At 32.6% G+C, this 24,208-nt stretch overlaps 1 protein-coding gene and 1 long non-coding RNA gene across 2 annotated transcripts in view; one reads left to right on the top strand and one right to left on the bottom strand.

Moving 5' to 3' along the window:
* Positions 1-24,208, top strand: part of LOC128172047 (uncharacterized) — a 114,800-nt gene that overhangs the window by 21,385 nt on the left and 69,207 nt on the right. The window contains exons 4-7 of the mRNA XM_052837818.1: positions 3,142-3,410; positions 6,114-6,200; positions 6,376-6,780; positions 6,909-6,994. Of these exons, the coding sequence (XP_052693778.1) occupies positions 3,142-3,410; positions 6,114-6,200; positions 6,376-6,780; positions 6,909-6,994 (847 nt within the window). The remainder of the gene's footprint in view (positions 1-3,141; positions 3,411-6,113; positions 6,201-6,375; positions 6,781-6,908; positions 6,995-24,208) is intronic.
* LOC128170985 (uncharacterized) lies at positions 17,907-21,816 on the bottom strand. Its single transcript, XR_008241970.1, has 3 exons — positions 21,432-21,816; positions 20,275-20,341; positions 17,907-18,102 (listed from the first exon to the last, which is right to left on the bottom strand). It is a non-coding gene; the product is annotated as an uncharacterized LOC128170985 (long non-coding RNA).

Below are 24,208 nucleotides of genomic sequence, written 5' to 3'. Positions count from 1 at the left end.
AGCTGGCAGTTTGTTGTGCAACAGTTCACATGCGAATATAATCTATGAAACATGGAAATAACATTGGTGCTGATTATTGTGAAGTAAATTGAGGTTAAATATTTGAACGCGTTGTCATTTTCACTTGTGAGGGTGGTTTAGCTTGTTTTGATTTTTTCGTTTCATTTTGCTTTTTAACTTGGGAAACAATCGCCTTGTATTTGGAACGTAGACTTCGGTAAATAGGCAGTTGATTGTTTACCTGCGAAAATGATAAAATCTGATGCATTAACAACGTACTAAAGTGCATTTCCCTCTGTTTTTATTGTTTATTAATTTCTAATTGTGTCAACAAGGATCAAACAAGGGAGCAACTTTGGTTGAAATAATCGATTTTTGATCGGTAACTTCGCCGGAATTTCTTTCGAAAGAGAATTTAAAGTAGCCATGTATTCCGAGTTCATAATCGTGTAAATTAAATCCAAAGACAATAAAAAGATGTTTATGAATTTGAAAAGACGTTATCACAGTCTCAGTTAAACCCTGTTGTGATTAATCACCGCGACTGTCTTATCTTTAGAGGTTAAAAATACGGGAGATGCAAACACATATACCGTGCATTGAAAATTACAATCGATAATCATTACATTTCTTGTTGATACTACAATTAGAAGGTTACTTGTAATTATTTAATAAATCTGCCAAATTAATGCAAAACCGTTTGTTTACAGTTATGTTCAAAACTAAAAACTGTTGTAATTGGGTCATAGGGTAGGACTAATTTCTCTAAAATACACAGTGCATAAACTGATTTTGTGTCACCTGGCTAACTCAATTACAAAACATTTTATCTATATAATGTATGAATGCATTAAAAAAATGAAATTAAACAAATTGGATAAGTTTTTAAAAGTTGCCTATCATTCTACGACTGACGCTGAAATGTTTGTTGATCATTGGAATTGTCTTGCTAAACATTATATACTTGTGTAGAGAAAATCGAAAGGATGATGTGCTATAACTGCTTTCTAGGGTCCTTTCTCATTTGATAAATTATTTGAAATCTGCAACAATTTTGTTATTTTTCAAACGAGTAAATAAAAACTTCTTTTAAACAGTTCTGACACATTATAATTATGAGGATATCCGTGCGTTATCATTATTTTAAAGAAAATATTGCAGCAGAAAATCTTCTTGGTTTGTAGCCGTTTGTTGTTTTTGAGGGAATATGAAATAATTAATGGGCCTTAGTACAGAACTGATACCTGTATACCTGACAATACATTAAATTATACATGTATAGCTTTTAAACACATCATGTGACAACATTTTCCAGTCAAATGTTTTCATCGATCAAGTGAGTAAGGATATAAAACGTCACACATGTTTACATCAGGTAAACAATTCTTTAAGGGAAGACCAATTAAGTTTTTTACTGTAGCCTTAGCAACTTTTGCCACAGAGTTCTAACACTGCGTACTGCCTTCCAGACTAGCTGGCGATTCTCTGTCTGTCAATCTTTGTTAACTTTCACATATGAGATATCAGCTGTGAAAATGAAATGTATCTTCTCTGCAGGGTATATTCATAGAGCTTGGCATCTTAAATAAACACACTAAAAATATTCACTTAGATGTGGAAAATGAAAATTACACTAATTTAAGTTCGATATTTTTTTTCTTAAATATCAATATACCAAACAAGAAATATTGCAGGTAAATGGTAGTTACCTTTTCCAGTATTTTCATCATATAAAATAAATATGCATTGCATGGCCTCTAAGACAACATATTAATGAAATAAAATGTTGGCATCCTTTAATTGTGTAGATTCAAAATGTTCAAATTATGATTACACACAATAAGGTAGGCCTACAATGGGTGCTGATTTTTTAACTGATATACGTCTTAGGAAATGTATGATTTTTTTTTATCTTAAATGAGCTAATACTGTCCACATCTGTGCAAAAACTGTAGGAAATAATATACTGGTGTTTTATATAATTAATATATCACAATACATTTTCACCCCTACCCCTTTATAAAATATTGAGTTTTAGGTCAGAAAATTATCATGGTACTTAACTTTGCTAAATATTAAATTTTACTGTTCTTAATTATTTAAGGACACACGAGACGTTCCTCAATTTTATATAATTTTCCTTGATAAATTATTCCTTATTTATTAACATTTAAACCTGTTAATTCGCAAATATTCAATTTTCCTTAAAATAGCATGCAAAATGCATTTGAATGCTTATAAATAAAGTCATTGTATATATTTTCAATTGAACACTTTATATCTAAATAAAAAAAGTATCATATAACAGGAAAATATAATTATGGAATTACTTGGTGGAAATCTTCACATTGAGGAAATAGGAAAAAATAGAAAATAATGGAAGATAGGTCGCGTCTGACCGTAAAGTGTGTTAGGTCAATGTAGTTCGCTATTGTTGCTCAGGTGAGCGATTTGGCCCATGGGCCTCTTGTTATATAAAATCTGACTATTTTCAAAGTGTTTATTGATAAGTTGCCTTGAAAAACAATGCTTCAACATACATGACTTTGATTTTTTAAAATTATTTTCAAGAACTAAGTCTTGTCAGCGGTGATGATTTGTGCTTAGATCCAAACACTGTTTCACTTTCGGTTTGCCAGATTAACTGCATAGGAGAGTTGATTAAAATCAACTCCCAAAAATAGTATTTAAAAAAAATTGGTCTGACCTTTTTTCCCCACAGTATTGCACCCTAACGCATAGACCGTACAAAAAATTAAACAATTACCTTCTACGCTTCTTGTAACGGATCTCAAGATAAATCGTCAAAAAATTATTCCTTTTCAGAACTGTAATCCTACATATTTTAATATTATTATATATTAACGCATTCAAATTATCTCGATTATTAATCTTTGACACAGCAATCAATGAAAAACACTGGCTAAATATAACATATAAAGAGTTGTTTTATTTTTGGATTTGCGTTAGCAGTTCTCAATAGATTTATGACCGATGTCACCCAGATTAGCGATGTGCCCCCGCAATTCTATTTTGCGTGCGCCATCTAAAGATTAACATTTACTTGCTTTTCTAATGCCAATTTCACAAAGCCTAGAGAAGCTAAAATTATGAATAGACTATAATACACTTCGTTTCAAGGTGTAACAGATGTTCCTTCGAACCTTATGGTAGAGTATCATGGGGTTACATGGGAAACAGAAAATACAGCATTCACAATCTACCACCCTGACGTTAATCTTGTATGCCGCTTTGATCGAATAGAAGATACAAGCTTTTATTATGATGTCACGTGGTACGTAGATGACACAGAAGTTCTCACACATCAGACGGTGTCGTCTAATTCGTCAGACCTGGCTCTGTTAAAAGGAACACAAATGTTTGCAAAGAGAAAAAAGGCAAATTCTATGGTAGGAATTTGTTTTTTTTAATAAAATTTTTTTCGTAAAAGCTTTATATTACTGATGAAATTGATAAGTTCAAAAATTGCTAAAATTGATGTTTAATACAAAATACTTCTTGGTATATTATTTATTGTTTTTGATTAGCAAATACAAATTGTAGATAACATTTGGAAAAAAGTCATTATAAACAAGTACACGGGTACACTTCACTTACACAAAGGAACATTCTGTTATATGATTTTTGAATTTCAAAACAATTAAGGCTTTTTATTTTGCATCAAGTTATGACCCCCATCCCCGTTCTAAAAACGTTAAATTAGATTAGCGAGTGTTTACAAATCATCATACTATCAACAAATTAGAAATTTAGTTCCAGAATTTGTGATATAGAAATATTTTTTTAAAGTGCGTTAAGAGTGTAGATACTAAAAAATGTTGATGTACCTTCATTACCCACTTTTTTTCAAAGAAAATTTCAAAGTGCGTATTTCTTTTCAAAGTGGGTTGCCACAAAGCATAACTTCTTGTTTATGATAGTTCTGAAACAGCCGTATGCTTCGAAGCTTTCATAAAATAATACACTCTGATAGTCATACAAACGTGCATTGCTTTTACAATTCTCTCAGAGTGTTTGTTTATTTTGAAGTTATCACTTTTTTGGCGTTTGTGCATTACTTACAGAAAGGTTAATTTTATTTGTAGAAAAAGGTAATTGTACCATCTAATCGAAATCCTAAAACGCTATTGCGCGTTTGCATGACACAATTTTTTTCAAGGAATGCTTTATCTGTTTTGAAATTTTAAGATGGATTTCGATAATCATGGTTTTAATAGAATAAACTTAATTTATAGCTACTATTCATATTTCAATTAAATTTTATTTTCTGAACCTTATTTATCATTAACACAAAACAGTTCAGATTGGCTGAAAATTGAGTATCCAAAATCTCATTGCAATACATACCTCTTATATCTGAACATGTACTTGTGATAATTGTTAGCTGAGTTTTATATTTTTTAAAGGACAATCGTCATCTTTGGGATTACAGAACTCCACACAAACCCTTCACATAAGGCTCTTTTTAAAAGTCAGGCTCACGCTCTCGTAATAATTCTAAAAATAAACTGTCCAATGAAATAACTCCATTTGAAAAGTAGTTTGGGTAGAGCACATGGATGGCAGATCTCGAATGAAAAATGTGCGAAAAATTCAATATTAATTGTATCACTGAAAATTAAAAGCTCGCGATATCATGTTTACATGTAATAGATTACTGGGACGCATTAATTTGAACTAAGCACATTTGATATGCGTATGCATGGTGACTTTCAATCGTTTTCCACAGATATGTAATGTATTTATAACTTCAAAAAGCTGTTCTTACACGTTGGACGATTTAAAAGAAAATCAGCGATATTTGTTTATGTCAATATCCATACAAATGCGACAAGAAGATCGAACACTTTCAATTTTCTGGGATCATCATGTACGCAGCCACACTTTTTTACATCGTTTCTGATATGGATGGGAACTGCATTCTAAATGGCTCGAAATTGAGACTTGGAACCAATGAAATACGACGGCTTGAGCCCGCCTTTTAAATAGAGACTTATTTGTGTATAGTTCCATAATCACAAAGCCTTGACGTTGTGAAGATGTCTGACCCCCCCCCCCCCCAAACAAAAAAAAATAGATTATGAAGTTTAAAAAGTATTTCTGCTAACCACCAACCTTCAAATTTGAAACGAAATTTCTGTGTCCTTTTTTCCCAACATCAAAGCACAATAAACCATATTTAAATTGGAGATGAAACATTTCAAAAAATTTCAAATCTTTATATCACACTTACAGGACACCCCCGTCATATATTATATTTGTTGAAACTGTTTAAAATATAAAAGGATTTTAAGGAACCAAGGTTTGTTTACATAAGCAAACAAAACAATTTCCTTAAACCCCAAAAATACTTACCTCTACAAACAATTTCTGTCTGACGGGCCCTGGTGGTAAAAACAAATGTCCAAAACCTTTTCACAACTTAACATCCCGAATCTTATAAGAGGTAAAACGTGAGAACAATATGAAAAGAAAAAAAAAGAACAGTGACAGACGGACGGATAAAAATATTACACCCTAACTTTTTGTAACTGGTGGGGTTATAATACAGATAGTGATGAATTGCTTGTTTTCAACCCTGCCGCATTATTTGGGTAACATTTCACTATAAGAAACGAAGGCAAGGATATTTTGAATTAATAACCTGCAAAATAATACCCAAGTATTCTGATGGACAAAAAACAAACTTCTAAAAGCTACTGAATAAAGGAAAGAGCGGCGAAGCAAAGATTCAAAGGTCTTTTAAAATATATACGGACCAACTGACATTAAAAATCATGTATATCTGTGTATAACATCAAACGTATCTATATTTTATGAAACCGCCATTTTGTAAACAACTTTCTGGCTTGTTACCTGTTACCTGTTTGGAAGATTTATAGATGGGATTGTTCAAATTCTTTGCAAAGTGAAACAGATCTTTCCTTAATGAAAAACAAGAAAAAAATCTACATTTAAAAATACGTTTTACTTTTTATAATCAACAAACGTAATGCAGAATAGTCATGTCTTTTCTAATTATGATTGAATAATTACTTTTTACAGTTGTAAACTTGTAAAAAGTAAACAGTTTTTATCTGATTTCTTTTTAGATTCATTGCATTGTTGGGGCGAAGATAAGTGCAGCAGATCTACCATGCAAAACAGTTTCTAGCTCGCTGTTTTATGCAGGAATTAAGGTTTTACTTTTTTGACCTAATTCTCATTTTTACTAATACTGCAAGGTCAACAATTAAAGCGATATTCTAAAATTTGCTGAATTTGAATAAGTAAGGGATAATAAATATACATATTGTTATCAAATTTCTAAAATGCTATTTTTGGAATGAGAATAATATATTCATTTTGTCAAAGGTATTGACACCAACGTTATCAATACCAAGGGGAGACAAAGCAGACGTACAGTTGCAGCTAACAATTCCATTTATAGATAGACATGGCGTTTTTTCTTTTAATGGCAAACACGAACATACACAGTCCAATCTTATGATTTATATGGGGATTCATAACACATCAAAAAATGCGGACTGTGAAGAGCCAAACCAAAGATTGTGTAAAACCATAGTGAAGCCCTATATGAAGCACGAAGCTGAAAAGTATGCAAGTGACGAATGGAAAATGATTCATAATATAACAGTTTACAACACCGATAATGGCGAATATGACATTGACAAACATATCATCCTTCGTTTTGAGACAGGAGAAACACAAGGAACTGGGAGCAAAATATTTGAACATCTGATTCTACCCGACATTCAGGTTAATTTTTGCACATTATTAAAAATGTTTGGGAGCAAAATATATTGTTTTCTTTTTTACTCATCAAACAATCATTGCTAAAACATAAATTATCAATTATTAGCACTAATATAACCTTCAAATTTCAGGTTTACATTGAGGAGAAGGAATCCTCTTGGAAAGGTGCTTATTGTGAATCTCATACAGATCCACATATGAAGACCTTTGACAACAAGTAATTCATAATTTTTATTCATTTACCCCGTGGCAAATTTCAATTTTTTTTTCCTAATCAATAACTTTTGTATTTTTTGGTCTCTTTCGCATGATGCAATCATTTACCTTTTTACTCACAATATTGTTTGTATACGGACCCGAATACCCGATCATCAACAATGTTAAAAATGATCAATATATTAAGAATCTATCTAATAAAAAATACGACAATGAGAAAGAGGGACGCCAGTACGTAATTTGAAATCCCAAACGTGTTTCTGTACACCCAATATTTTGATTCTCTTGCTAATATGGTATAGCATAATAAGGCTTATTACATGATTGATTAACTTCTAGCTCTCCGGTTTGATGATATCAAACTACATAGAGAAAATAGAATGTTATATTCACAAACACGTGACATAATGGGTCAATATAACATTGGATTTAATCTACATTAGACTAAATATAGATCGTAACAAGTATTCCTTTTAAAGGAATGATCATCATAAAATACTATTGGTCAACTCTGTTAATATAACATACGCTACATGCAGTAAAATATATACAACACAATTTTAATGATTTCCGAAATAGCAAGGCATGAATGAACTTTACACTTACTAGGCGAATCATACTCCCGACTAATATTCTTATGCATATGTGAAAAAAAACGTGATTTGAGTCATTATGTATGTAACTATAAATATTTTCAGGGTAAAATGATAAGAGTAACGTTAATAGAAATCTACGTCTATTTATAAATTTAAATATCTCTTTTTTCAATCAGTTCAGCTATGGTTCCATACTAAGTTCTTCGCTTGAAAACACACACCTTGATATGCCTGTATCAATTCGTGGCTTCATCATAGAAAAAATATTGCTTTGATCAATACGATGATTTAAAAACCCTCAAAAATACAATAGTGTATATAATATCTGAAATATAATTATGCTTACTTAACATCTAGTGAATAATTATTTGAATATAAATGATGAAGAAATAAAATCTGGTAAATCATTCATCTTATCCTGGAAACACAGAACACAACACAACATATTGCAATTTTAATGGCATAGCAGTATAATTGACCCCGCTTAATAATAGTTAATTTGTCAGGGAAAATAATGCTATTAACCGACCAATGAACTATTACTAGCTAGAAAAAAAAATACATGATCAACCAATAGACTTCTGATTAGGTGACATGCTTTCATTTTGTTTGTTTCCCTCTACTGCTGGATTTAAAAATATAAAAAGGCACTAACGAGTCAAGTCGTTTCTTTAAAAAGAACTTCTTTAAATGGAATAATCAAATCACCCAAGAAAATTTAGCTTAACCTTTCTTTATCGAAACATTTTTCCTATTACATTAACTTTAAAAACAGAACTGCAGTAATCAAACAGGACATTTTGAGGGTACCAAAGCCACGTGCGGTGATGCGTGCCTAATTTGGTCTGCATAGTGCTATATGCAAATTTTAAAGTGATTTTAGGCTCAGACAAGAAACTCATGAGTTCCAGTCTCGTAAAAAGGTGTGAAAGTCAACTGACAGATGCAATCTTTACATTTTTAAAGTAGATACACCTAACGGAACTGTTATATTAACCGAAATTTTTATCGAAAAATATTTTATTAGATATCGCAATGACTGTTTTTCAACAGAATATATTTAAAATAAAACCCAGATAAAAATCATTTCCTTATTTCGTTGTGAGTTAATATTGATGCACCATGTGCAGATTATCACTATCGGTATTATGTAAAATTTAATCGGGATTAAACTTTATGTATTAAAAATATTTTTTCCCGCGATTTTATTGTCCCGCGATTTGATGCAAAATTAAAACAAACGCGATTTTTTAAAACAGCAATTTTTACCTGCTATACAGAATGCACTTCTCGAGTAGCTAAATCATCGTAAAGACCTAAAAAAAACAACAACAATAGACCCTTTCACGATAACTACGGTACTGCTTTCTTGCAGGACAAATTGATATACTTTGCCGAAGTTTTAGTAGGTAAATAATCACATGACAAAAGAGCAATACTGCAGTTACCATGAAAGGGCCTACAATGTTTAATATTTCGCCATATTAGTAAATGAATAAATTGAATGTTACCGTGAAGTTCTAGAAAAGGGGAACATTTTCTCTACAACAATAAAGACAGGTATGCCTATCGGTTATAAAGCGGTTCGAACATTTCTCAGCAAGCATAGATGTGAGGATATGTTGCAAATTGACTCTTAAATAGTCTATCATTAAGAAGAATAAATTTTCTTCTGAAAAAGGCCGCGTGTTGCTTTCAATAGTTTGCAAGCAAAAGGGCTCTTCACCATGCACGTGTGAGGTCCTGATTTTAAAATAGATTAGCCATATTTGAAAGTTTTTTTTTTTTTGTTTTTTTTATAATTTATTGTTTTTGTTCCATACATACTAGTACTAATGTTGACATTATTAAATTCAGTTTTTATAAATTTTATACACATGCATACTCACTCACACACAAGTATAATTACATACATTTTTCAATATTAGTGGTAAATGGTTACTTTGCTTCCAAAAAAAGAGAAAAAACCAAAAAAAATAAAAAACCAAAAAATAAATAACAAATAATAATACGAATAGTAATAATCATAATATCATAAACTAATCTAAAATGTTTTTCCATGTAAGCCACAATTTTTCAAAATTGCGCAGCTTTTGATTTTGGATAGCAGCATATCTTTCTACATGGTCTTTTATTCATATTTGAAAGTTGGTGAGATGGGGGGGGGGGGGGTCTTCTCAACAAGCTGTTACATATTGTCTACTGTAGTTATGAGAGTGTATACTTCAAAAAATCATGATTTAATGCTTATATTTACATATTTTAACTTCTGGCCTTGTCTGCAAATGTGATTCATACCTTAAAACCTTAAAATTCCTATCTTATCCTAAGGGTAAGTTAATATTAATGGAAGAGCCACAGTTACAGCCACAAACGTGAACTTTGATTTTCGCTTGTGACGTTGCAGTTTACAGCGTTCAACGTTTGTGACGTCATAATAAAACTCGTCAATTTGACCATTGAATACTTGTTGCATTTAGAGGCATTGTAAGATCATATAATTTAATGGAAAACACAGTAGAATGTAAATATTCATCTTTAAATGATAAATAAATCATATACATATATCATATGTATCATATACATATATGTATTTGTAACTAACCAAATGTCAAAATATTCATTTGACCCACCTCCCACGGATCTCTGCTGATAAATGATTCCATTCAAACCATCGGATCAAGATCTAAGCGTTTGCGTTGGTCCACCGTATCTTTTTTAAAGCAGACACCTTTCTTCACTTAACACATAAAAATAGGAAATATCATGGATTCTCTCCTCCACTTTTGTCGGGGCATGTAATAAATGAAACTGGAAATAAGGAATTCTAAATGAATTGGTTTAAATTGAATTAAATTAAGAAAAATCTATTAGGATTCTTTTATGATTTTGAGAAATCCCTCTTCAATTGTTTGTCATGATGGTTTGGATGAAGCTGCTGATTAAATAACGATGCTACGAGCTTGAATATACTCTTCTATTTCCTATGGTTGGAAAATGCCTTTGATTTTACATATCAGTAAAACTTGACTATTTTGTCTTCCGCTTTTCTTTATTCCGCAATAAATTAATTGAAGTCTAGAAAAATACTCGATTAAATTTCAACACTTTGAATTTGGGAATCATATGAATACCATAGATATTTTCAAAAATTGCCCAAAGAGGTATAGCGCCTTTTCCCATTATTTCGCCTACACCTGTGTTTGGAAGGAAAGTACCTGTTACTAAAAATAGCTTCAGGTACCAAGCTGTCGCAATATGATTTTCAAAACCTGGATACACTGTACTGATGTTATAATGGTGTCTGTAACAACTGATTTGCAATAAATTCTGGAAACTCTGTGTATAACAGTGTTTGATATTCTGAACCGTGATAATTTCAAGCAAAATGCAATGGATCTAAGTGTAAATAGAGAATATGTAATATATACTGGGTGTGCTCATACCCAGACTAAATTAAACAAGATGACTTTTTAAAAAAAATCACAGAATATTAGATACATGTAACTTAACCTCTCTAATCTGTTCATGTTTCAATCTAAGTGAAAAAAAAAATTACTACTTAATGGATTCGATCCAGCGACCACAGCATCAAAAAGACCTCCGCGTTACCACTAGGCCACGCATCTAACATTTTCGGCAGATGCATTTTCAATATTTATGGCTATATACATGATTGTATTAGAAAATACACTAATTGAAATAGTTGTCTAATTTTCAGTACGAAGACCACGTTAAACCAAAACTAATTCAAAGTAAACGTGTACTACAATACCTGTAGAACATAATTTTTATCGGATGTCTTTGGTTTAGAGTGGTTCAAATAGTCAAATATCAATTTTTTTTATCGTATACTACTTTCCTTTCTTTCCCCAAGAAAACCTGAATATTTTAATGATGTTGTGTAAGATAATTAAGAGTCTTAGAGCATAGTGATTGTGTAATTTGCGTTTCTTTGAATATATTTAAACTAAATATTGTTTAATATTGAAAATGTCTTATGTTTGCAAAAGGCTACATTTGAGGCCAAATCGTTCATTAAGTGCGCTATACATCTTTGTTAAAAAAAATATTAGCTCGATCTATTTAATTCCTGTCCTTTTCCTAAAACTGACCTTGCATTTGTACATTTGTAAATATTATTGTTTGGTACATCATGAACAATTAATATGATTTGAGAGAAATAAACATCCATGATCATCAGAAATCTAACATGAGACAGCTGCGTGCTTCACCAAAAATTGTTAAATAGACATTGACAACACGACATGTGGCTGATAACGTATTTGAAAGATCTGCTTTGATGCAGGAAACGATGGATGTATATATATATATATATATATATATATATATATATATATATATATATATATATATATATATATATATATATATATATATATATAAAGCCTTGGTACAGCAAAAAGCTTGAATAAATAAAACAGAATGCGACAGTCAAAATTAAATGAATTGTTTACTGTTAGCACTTTCAGCATGTCGGCTCTTCAGGCAGTTATACAAAATTAAAAACGTTTGTAACGTTGGCAATGACGTCGTGTTTTTAAAGTCCATTATGATGCCACAATGTATATCAAGGTAGCGATGGCGTGAACTTTATCAATGCAATTAGGCTATGCATAGACATATAATAAAATACATATATATAAATGATAAATTTATTTTCGATTTAGTTTCGGGTTAAATATTTTAATAAAATAGTCCCCTTTTGTGGTTCGGGCGATTTCATTTGAAGTCCACATTTTGTAAAACGGAAATATTTTAAATGTTCCCTTTCCACACTTCGCAAAATGTTCCGAAAATGGAGTGTTTCTCACTGTTTCGTCCTTTATATGTTGTTTTTGGACTCTCACTTGGGCGTTGAGCTGGTTAGTCTGGCCAATATAATTTTCTCCACATGTTGGACAAGTCGCACAATATATCAAATTAGACGATTTGTAGTTCATTGGGGCATAAGGTTTTAAAATTTGGCCGCTTTTCAATATCATTCTTTCTCCCTCCTGAATAAGGTCACATGATCCACACCGGGGGTCGCCGCACTTTTTGATGGAAATAGTATTGCTAGACGAGAACTTTGCTTTGGAGAGAATTTTCCTCAGATTCGGCGCTTGTCTTCTGCTGTTTATGATAGATGATTGTTTTAACAGTTTTTTCATATTTTCTTATTGTTCTAATATTGGAAAAAACGTTTTGCTGATTTAAAAATATTATGGTTACACGGATTATGTGTAGTTACAAACGGAATTTTCTCATCCTGTTTCTCCTCCTTAAGGCGGGTCCTTCTAAGTTGTGCTAAAGGAGTATACATAGCCCGGTTAATTCCGTCATTAATAAGTTCCACGGGGTAATTCTGTCGGCTAAGGTGTTGTTTTAACTCTTGAAGCCTTTGTAGGCGAAGAGAAGGGTCACAACAGTACATACACGCCGTGCCATGTTGTATGGAATATTCCTTTTCGTGTGAGACGGATGACATGAATGAAAATCAAAGTATTGATGGGAATATGTCTCTTTGCTAAATAAATCGGTAATGATATTCTCGCCGTCCTTGATAATAAGAATATCAAAGAATGAGAGTTTCTCACGATGGACGTCTATAGTAAATTTTATCGAGGCCTGCAGATCATTTAAGATAGAATCAAATTTTAAAAGATCTTCTTCCGTTTTGGTCCAAAAGATTAAACAGTCATCAAGGTATCTTTTCCAGTTCTCTTTAATGTATAGCGTAAAATCGGCATCAAAGATATCCGGCAATAAACTATAAAGTTTTTCTTCAAGGTACCCCATTACAAGTAAGGCATACGTAGGGGCAACGTTTGTGCCCATGGCAGTACCTTTCATTTGTAGGTAATTTTCATCATCAAAGAGGAAAGTGTTATTTTCTAGTACAAGTTTTAGTCCGTCTAAGATGAACTCTTTTGAAAATCTACTATCTATTTCATCTTGATGCTTGTCCAACCAATATTGAATTGCCTCTAATCCTAAATTATGAGGAATATTAGTATATAGGCTGCTTACATCAAATGTAACAAGGATCGTGTCTCCTGGTACTGTTTGTGGGATGTAGTTCAGAAAATCCATATCATCACGAACGTAACTTGTCACTTTGGTGCATAGCGGTTTCAAAATGATATCAAGCATATTGCTTAACCGTTGTGTGCTAAATGGGGGTCCTGCTTTGATAGGCCTCAGTTTCAGATCATTTGGTCTAGGAAGTTTGATGTAAGTAGAGTTACATTTTTGACGGTTTCTTGGATATTTTTACATTTATGGATTTTAGGCAAACCATAAAAATTACTAGATTTTACCTCATATTTAGTCAGATATTCAATTTCATTATCCGTTAGATTGTCTTGGTACTTTTTGGTAAGTTTTTCTATTTTGAGCATGGTTAGCCGATATTCATTCTGTTCCATTTTTGTGTAAAACTTATGATCTTGAAGTTGAGAAAGTGACATTTCTTTGTAGTGTTCTCTGTCCATTATGACTATAGCCCCTCCTTTATCGGCGTTTTTTTATTATTTTTGCATTGCTTGAAATTGTTTGTGGGGAATATTAAACTTAACAGTTTTACCTGTCACGTTGGAGTTCGCAGTGTTGCGAAGACATGGAATATAATCCTCCAGATGTTTATCTCTATTCAACGGTGGTTTGAACCCCTTATTGTTTTTAACTAGAGATATGTCATTGTTATTTTCATTTTGAAAAAACTCTTTTGAACGTAATTTTCGACAAAATTCTTCCGTGTCCGTGACAACATCAACCTTATCAGACTTTGGTGTTGGTATGAATTTTAAACCATGCTTCTGAAGTTGTATTTCACCAGTGTTTAAGTCTCTTTGCGAAAGGTTGATGATTTTAGGCTCTGTTGGAATTGTGCAATAAATCTTTTCCCGACTGTTTATTGCTTTTTCCGCTTCTTTTGTGTCCGGTGTTGTCCTAAAAAAGAACTCCCCGGATTTTGTCGTGATATTTGTGAAGAGTTTCCCAAATGAGGTCTTTGAGTCCAATTCTCTCCCGAGGAAAAGTTCCTGGAATTATGATACGGTCCTTTTCTGTAGTTCCTCCTAGGTTTGTTTTGATGTTGTGGTCGTCTTTCCCTAGAAACGAATCTCCATACATCAGTGTTGTGTTGACCGCTGTGTTTTACTCCGTTTTGGTTATGTCTAGAATATTGATCTGACATACGGTTTGAATCATCACTACGGCGGACATAATGTGGGATTCCATTTTTAAGTGCCTCTGCATATGACATATGTCTAGAGTCAGTATTCCTTTCGTTTGGCCTGGATGTATAGCGGTTCTCCGTACGTGGGTGTTTGTACCCGTTGTTTTGCTGTTTATTTCTCTAATTTTGTTTCCGTGCGTTTTACTACTTCTTATTGGTTCGTTACTTAGCCTAACTGCATTGATAAAGTTCACGCCATCGCTACCTTGATGTACATTGTGACGTCATAATGAACTTTAAAAACACGACGTCATTGACAACGTTACAGACAACGTTTTTAATTGTGTATAACTGTCTGAAGAGCCGACATGGCTGAAAGCGCTAACAGTAAACAATTTATTTAATTTGGACTGTCGCATTCTGTTTTATTTATTTAAGTAAATATACATATATATATATATATATATATATATATATATATATAGAACAAGCACAAACATTGCAATAACTCTCAAATTGACATATACCTGCCCATAGTGAATGATAAAGATATATATAAAGCACAGAGAAATTCACTTTTGTTGGAGCTCCACCATCCGCCCCGACCGAGGCTTGAACTCACGACCTCTGGAACCCATTCTCCTAGCAGTGAGCGGCCACCGCGCTCCCCATGTCAATTTGAGAGTTATTGCAATGTTTGTGCTTGTTCTATATGTTTGTATCTATGCAATGTGTATCGTTCCGATCCTCTCAGATTGTCGTTTAACTGTATTCCACCTGTATCTCAAGCGACTGTGTAGTGCGCGGCCAGCGCGCTAGGTTCCGTTCGTTATCGAAAGCAAGATTTTTTTTGTCTTGCCTAGATAGCCGAGTGGGGAGCGCGGTGGCCGCTCACTGCTAGGAGAATGGGTTCCAGAGGTCGTGAGTTCAAGCCTCGGTCGGGGCGGATGGTGGAGCTCCAACAAAAGTGAATTTCTCTGTGCTTTATATATATATATATATATATATATATATATATATATATATATATATATATATATATATATATATATATCTATATATATCTATCTATTCAGTGCTTTATATATATATATATATATATATATATATATATATATATATATATATATATATATATATATATATATATAAGCACTAAAAATAACCAACGACACGAACAATAAAGTAAAATATTGTCAAATTTTCGGGACGACAAAATAAAAACTACATATGAAAGAAGAAAAACATCTACAAAACTAGCACTAAACTAAAAACTAAATAATATATAAAGACTAAAAAAACCCGGATCGAAACGTGGCAGCTACATCTTTGTATTAAAGATTTCAAGCCCGAGAAAGAAAAATCCCGTCTGACGCAGCGGACGGTCTGTGAAGAAGTGCTAGAAGATAACGCGAACGAATTAGTTTGCTAATTGGAGGTTGCTGTTAATTAAGTTGGACTAGTAAGAGAATTCGTAGTGAAGGTTTGTAGGGAAGATAGTCTCTGTAAAAGACCGCATAAATATACATAAGAGTGTACAAACTAATGGGAGTTAAAAAAAGAAAATAGAATGGATAAAAAAACTTAACAAGGCCATGTCTAATTTGTTCTGCCCTAGATTTTTGAATGAAATTTTTTACATGAATTTCTACTAATATGATTATTATTTTAAGATAAAAAAATAAGACATTTACCACACCGTTTGTTTAAGGGGTCATCTCAAAGTATGTTAATTTTTAACATAGGACCCTATTGGATTTTGCTTGAAATGTATCAATTTTGCACATTTTTTACATTTTTTTTTAAACTTCTGCCCTAGGGATTTCTTTTTCTGTTATACATATTAAAGTTATTGCTAAAAGGCATCAAATGGTCAAATAAAAAAAACCTCTTACCTCCTGGTTTGTTCCAGGGGTCTTATCAAAGTTGTTTTTTGTATGCCCAATTTCCCTGTTTGTCAGATAATGGCAATTTTTTATTTGACAAAGATGAGAATGGTGATCTTTATAGTATTATTTAAACATTCAGACATATTTAAGTAATAATATACAAATATTGACTGGGGTTGAGGGCAACATTGATTATATTAGTCCACGAGGGACGACATATTGCCCGACGCGAAGCAGAGGGCAATATTTTCGTCCCAAGGGGGCTAATATAATCAATGTTGCCCGAAAACTCAGTCAACATTTGTTTTGTTATATGAATAAACAAACCAAGTTTAAGAAAGTAATTGAAAACAGATCGACGTAATTTTCTTAGCTCAACAAAGAATTCACGAATTCAATTTTGAGCAAAGTTCATTTCCAAAATATCCTCAGCATCAAACGGTCACTAGTGATATTCCACCGCCCGTAAGAATTAACATACAGATGTTCTACATGATTTTACTTCACAGTAATATGCAAATCTTTATATCCGTTATGATAGCAAACCGTCGCATTGCGCGTCCGTTGTTTACTTGCCTTGACTGACTGTCTCTTATGACGTCCCCTTGTTTTGGAGTCGCGAAGAGTTATTTACGTCATCGTTTACGAATCAACAAATCAAAAGCATTTAATTGAAATAGAGGGAATATTCTCTAGATATTCTTCCTAGCCGGTCAATATTAAAAAAATATTGACCGGTCAATATTTTTCGGACGAGCTAATACCGTATATCAGGTTTTTTCCGCGTGTATCCAATTTCCGCTTTGTTCGCAACGATTTCCGAATCGCGGAAAATAAATCAGCGTAAATTTGATACAAAGTTTCCTTTTTGTAATTGAGTTCTCTCTTTCCTGATGAAGTGTAAAGGTAAATAAAAGTACAGTTAATTGTGTTCAGATAGTTTACTTAGAGGTACAAATTGCGGGTCGGAGGACAGGCGCCAGATAATAGATTTGTATGCCTCGTTGTTTATTTAATAATCCGTTGACAAGATAATTAAAACGTCCGAAAATAATTGGCGGTAATTACTTCACATTAAGAAAAACGTGTAAATGGATTCATTGTCCGAATTTTTCCATTACAAAGAACGACAATTAATATACTCTTCGCCACTTTCCTCACCGGTTTAGACAATCGTAAATTATATTTACAAATATATATACTTTGAAATAGTGAAAATTAGATTCGCGTAAATTTTATATACCCTTCTGGGTATAGTCCACTAATGCATTTTCCATAGGCGGTAATGTTAACGTTATGGTTCATAGCTCCGGCCCTAATTTTCGTTCAGCAACGAGGGACCTCTTGAATGAAAGCTCATCAAATTGTCTCTTTCCTGTTAAAATTTCGTGGTTTGAAGTCAGATTCGTTTTCCGGCAAAATGCGTCTGTATTGAAAAACTCTGAAAATGAAAGTAAAAGTAGGGAATTTCTCAGTTTTGGAAAGGGTGTACATCAAACAATTTCAATTCTTTTCTTCAAATGATAATTCAATTTTGACACTTGTTTTAAAAATTGCAAATCCTCTTTTCTGACATGTGTCAAACATTCTGATTTAAAATGTCCAAATAAATGTATATACAGTCTGCAAGTATAGGGACTATTTTGCTTAAAGGCACTTCTTTGTTGTCCTACCGATTCTAAAAATAGTTAGAGGGATATACCCAATATAAAACAGTCATTGTGGTTATTTACAATTCTTAGCTTATATATTCACTCTAGACACTATAAAGAACCATGATTCCAAATTTGGAAAAATTCAATACATAACTATGGATTTTGCAGCATTGATACACATGCATGAAATTTGAAAAAACTGTCCAGTCATAATTTACCTAAACAACATATAGCTCATTGGCACTCGATGCTCTTTAAATTGCATAAATTGAGGAAACTTAAATCTCAAGGATTAAAATACATGTAAAACATAAACATTCAATATTTTACCAAATTTATTTTGTTCATATTCTTATGAAAAAGCTCAATTATGTATGATTTTATAAAATTGTTGTCGTAAAAATCATGAGTTTTTCTTTAGTTACAAAAAAGAATTGTTTTCAAACACCACGAAAAAGGTAAAATAGAAAAGTATAGGAATTTCCCTATCCATCAAGGTACTACATGTAGGTATTGGTTTATAAATAATAAAGTTATATGACTCTATAATGTGAGGCCCTCATTTCAGTTTTTGCTCCATTTTGATGCTAGCTTGAGATTACCTCACCTATGACGTCATAATGACGTCATAGTGATGAGTTGTTTTTAACCGGGTTTTCCAACGGAAAAATCCGGTTATTAAAATGGTGAAAATGGCGGGCGGGCGGGCGGGCGGCTGCCAAAAGGGTACCCTCATTGTACGGATAACTCCTCCTACAGTTTTCAAGATAGGAAGTTGTTCTTTTGCAGATCAATTGTACATATATCAGAGGTGTGCATATTGCTCGGATTTTGATTTCTGATAATTTATCGAAAAAATACCAGCTTTTGAACTTAGTCATTTTTTGGCAAAAAATTGCATATAGGGTACCCTCATTGTACGGATAACTCCTCCTACAGTTCTCAAGATAGAAAGTTGTTCTTTTGCAGATCAATTGTACATATATCAGAGGTGTGCATATTGCTAGGATTTTGATTTCTGATAATTTATCGAAAAAATACCAGCTTTTGAACTTAGTCATTTTTTGGCAAAAAATTGCATATAGGGTACCCTCATTGTACGGATAACTCCTCCTACAGTTCTCAAGATAGGAAGTTGTTCTTTTGCAGATCAATTGTACATATATCAGAGGTGTGCATATTGCTCGGATTTTGATTTCTGATAATTTATCGACAAAATACCAGCTTTTGAACTTATTCATTTTTTGGCAAAATATTGCATATAGGGTACCCTCATTGTACGGATAACTCCTCCTACAGTTCTCAAGATAGGAAGTTGTTCTTTTGCAGATCAATTGTACATATATCAGAGGTGTGCATATTGCTAGGATTTTGATTTCCGATAATTTATGAAAAAAAATACCAGCTTTTGAACTTAGTCATTTTTTGGCAAAATGTTGCGTATACATGTAGGGTACTCAATTTCACTGGATAAGGGTTGACATGGATTATGGATACAGTTTACATAAAAGAAAACCCGATTTGCTGTCACATTGACAGCTTTTCACTTGTTACTCATATAATTGTAATATTTGCTGAACTTTTATTTAAGCCTAATTTCGGAACAAATGCACCATGACTTAACTCATTAAATATATGTCATAGGGAAAAGAAACTTGCTAATAAGGATTTTTTCTTTTACTCTTGTATATTGTTACCATGGTAACAAATTTAACAAAAATTATCAAAAGACAAATCCTGTGGAAGAGAGTCTACATTTAACTAAAGTTCAAAATCCAGAAGAACAAGAAATACCCACAAAGACTGTGAAATATGTATAATCAATGTAAAGTTTCCCAGTATCTATAATATTCTAAATTATCTGCATGTAAAATACTGGTCATGCAGGGTATATAGTTTTGATAGGTTCCTTCTTTTAAACTTGGACGAGTGAAGTTACAAAAATAAATTTTACTTACATCAAGTGTGGCTTATTGTTGTGTTTTTATTCTTTGAAGAAGACTTCCATTTCAATTTACATGTTATCTAAAATGAAATGTTTTGAATTAATTAATTCTACATTATCCAACACTATTCCAAACATGTGCAATTCCATATCAAAAGCAGCCATATGTTGAGAGAGAGAGAGAGAGAGAGAGAGAGAGAGAGAGAGAGAGAGAGAGAGAGAGAGAGAGAGAGAAAGAGAGACAGAGAGAGACAGACAGACAGAGACAGACAGAGAGAGAGAGACAGAGAGAATTAGAGAGAGGGGGAAAGATACAGAAAGAGAGAACAGATAGGCAACAATAACTACATCTTCATGCACAACACATCTATACAGCCTAAAGACCAACACCTCCCCCCCAATAACATTCAATATCAACCCCCACCCCAACATATTGATCTATTTTTTCAATAGTATGAATAAATAAATATTAGTAAATATCTACTTAAAATGATTACTGATAATTTCATTCAATTTTGATTATGATAAACAAAGATAGATTTTGTGGATTTTAAAGTACTAACCAACATGGTAGGCTTCTACAGGTTAAAGAGTGCATACCTACATCCTCGGTACATATAGTCATGTCACATGCATGACAAATTAATTTACTCCAATTTAATGCAAATCTATCATCATAAATATACAATTGGAACCTACCGGACACTAATACAATTCCCTTACAATGCAAACTAATCTTAGATAGCTGGACACTGCTAGAATGAAGTATTTTTCCTCACCGGAAACTTTCTGCTTTTCTACTTTCACTTTTGCTCGCTTGAAATGATCGCACTAAAAACCCGAAGTGATATTTGGTCTCAAAATTTATAAAAATGTCTTCTTTACTCATATATAATTAGAAACACGCCTACATTTTCATTTTTTTAAATGTAAAAACTCAATATAAATTACATTCAAGTTAAAATCACAAATTCTTTAATTTAATTGTTTTTTTTGAAAATCCCAGGGGGGGGGGGGGTGATGGATATTTTCTTGGAAAATATGCTATTAAAATGATTAAACTTGTTGAACTTCTTGGAAATTTAGTTTATTCACATAAATGAGAAAATGTACAAAAGAAAAATGCACGTTTATCATAATAATTGCAAATAAACAAGAAATATGCCTTACCAGCATGGAGCTCAATATGGGTATAGTCCACTAATGCATTTTCCATAGGCGGTAATGTTAACGTTATGGTTCATAGCTCCGGCCCTAATTTTCGTTCAGCAACGAGGGACCTCTTGAATGAAAGCTCATCAAATTGTCTCTTTCCTGTTAAAATTTCGTGGTTTGAAGTCAGATTCGTTTTCCGGCAAAATGCGTCTGTATTGAAAAACTCTGAAAATGAAAGTAAAAGTAGGGAATTTCTCAGTTTTGGAAAGGGTGTACATCAAACAATTTCAATTCTTTTCTTCAAATGATAATTCAATTTTGACACTTGTTTTAAAAATTGCAAATCCTCTTTTCTGACATGTGTCAAACATTCTGATTTAAAATGTCCAAATAAATGTATATACAGTCTGCAAGTATAGGGACTATTTTGCTTAAAGGCACTTCTTTGTTGTCCTACCGATTCTAAAAATAGTTAGAGGGATATACCCTTCTAGGCTCTGATTCGCGGAAAAAACATGACGCGGAAAAAACCTGATATACGGAATTACAATTATTGACTATTCGTCTATATAAAGTTATATAGTAAGAATATACTACTGAATATAACAAATAAATATAGAACATCACATATTTAGGGTCACTAATATTAAATACATGGTTACTGTTATGAAATATATGAATTAAGCTAAATATTTAGGCGGGTTATAAAAAAAACCTGACAGAGGGCTAGGCTTGCTGAACCCTCTTCACGTTTTCGACCCCAGCCCATATATAGCTTATACTTCGAGACATTTATGTTTATTCCACAAAATGATATCAAATTTACGCATCAAGCGAGCTATTTTCAACAAATTTCGCTGAATATCTGCAGTTGAAAATATCACAACAAAGCAAAACGATGACATCACAATACACATGAAACGCTGCGCGAAAGCGTGCGTACTCGTTCTGTACTCGGCCTCGTTAAAAAATAACAAAACCAAGAAACGAGCTAATAAGTTGAATAAATTACATGAGGTAGCAGGGGATAGTTTTTTTGGTCGAGGAAATGTGAGGCAGATAGTGCTCATATATGAGATTTAATTTTTCAGTGGGTTTTTAAATTTGCTAAAATTGGTTTGCATACAGGGGACACATGGTCCCGACTCTTGAGAATTTTTAAACATTTCAGAATAAAACAAGTACAACTTACATATAGCACTATAAAGATAGCCAGGGACGGTCTCAACATTTTATGAAAATTGCCCTTTTTTCACATTTTCACGGGTCCAGAACCACACTCCTGTCCTGCGCAACTGCCATAAACTACCATAGGATTGGTAGCTTAATGTTTACCCATGCAAATAATCATCAATTGATGGGGGATCAATCACCTTCTTTTCGAGTGACATTTCGTGTTCTGAAGCCACCCTACTTTTCAAGCACAAAACCGAACGTGAAAATTTTGGCCACAGTTTCGCATTTTCATTCCATATCTGATGAAAAGTGCTACCAGTATTAAAGTGTCATATCTCAATGAAATTGACATGAGCTCCTCTATCCACAAAATGAATGCAATAAATATTCTACCAATTTATACCCCTCAAATAACCAGCCAAACCCCCGGTTCTCCATTTATTTCAAAAATTTTACCGGGTCTTTCCTTCGAAACTATCCCCTGCCACCTGAATGAAAGTTTGTACAAGTACCCAAAAGGATGAGGCTTAGTTGATGTTCATTTTGGTGAAGTCGCTTAATTTGTTCATGCCGTCAGGGCGGAATGACTTCAGTCTATGCATCCAAAAAATTTCTTTATTTTTTCTCTCCGCGTCTGTCCAGTCTGGGCTGTGATCAATAACCAAAACCATCATGTCCTCCCATTTGTGACCAATTAAGTTGAAATGTTCCCCGACGGGTTCTTTAATTTTCTTAGTTTTGATGGTGGAACGATGATTATTGATGCGATTATTGATTTTTATATCTCATCTGATAACCGTGTATCTTTTGATCCTACACTATAGATAACGAGTGTTGTTTGTTTGTTAGTGCTTCTTTTATATATATATATATATATATATATATATATATATATATATATATATATATATATATGGCAATAATCTCACATCTGTTTTAATTTTTCATTACTATTAGCCCTTAAAAATATACTATATTGTCCCTCTAATATTTTGCTACTGTCTTATGCGGCTATGGGATACCGATAATACATTTTTATTAATATTACTTAATTAGGGTTTAGGTAGACTATTCTTTTTTTTACCATAACATTCGTGATTTGCAAGCCCTTTAATTTTCACTGTCCGGTTTTTTTTCGCATGTCACGAAATTTGCGAAAATGGGGAAAATATGTAGCATTTTAAATTTGCGTCCCTACTGAAGATTATCTTCTCAATTCAATCCATTCTACATGTATCCTAATGTGTTTTAGAATTTCACATTAATAAATGAAAAAAAAAACATTTCAAGTTCATGAACAAACTTTACTAATCATCAAAACTAATTTCAAATAGATTTCATTTATAATTTATGGACCAGGGTGTAAACATTAGTTCAATTTTGAAAGTTTAAACAATTAATCATTTCAAATTTATTAACAGAGCAATCATTTCCATTCAAAATTCAGTGTACATAACATGTCCATTATTTTGGTGAACTTGCAGTTCAATTACAACAGTTTCATTTTTTTCTGTGCAACAAAATCATGTATGTAAGGATCTGTAAATTTATGAAATCAAAATATTCATAATCTATTTTCAACCTTCATATTTCAAATTTCATACATTTCAAGAAAA

Source organism: Crassostrea angulata, chromosome 2 (genome assembly GCF_025612915.1).
Source record: "Crassostrea angulata isolate pt1a10 chromosome 2, ASM2561291v2, whole genome shotgun sequence".
In the NCBI taxonomy this organism is placed as follows: domain Eukaryota; kingdom Metazoa; phylum Mollusca; class Bivalvia; order Ostreida; family Ostreidae; genus Magallana; species Magallana angulata.
The sequence above is the reverse complement of the archived record's forward strand: the minus strand, read 5'-3'. Positions and strand labels throughout refer to the sequence as shown.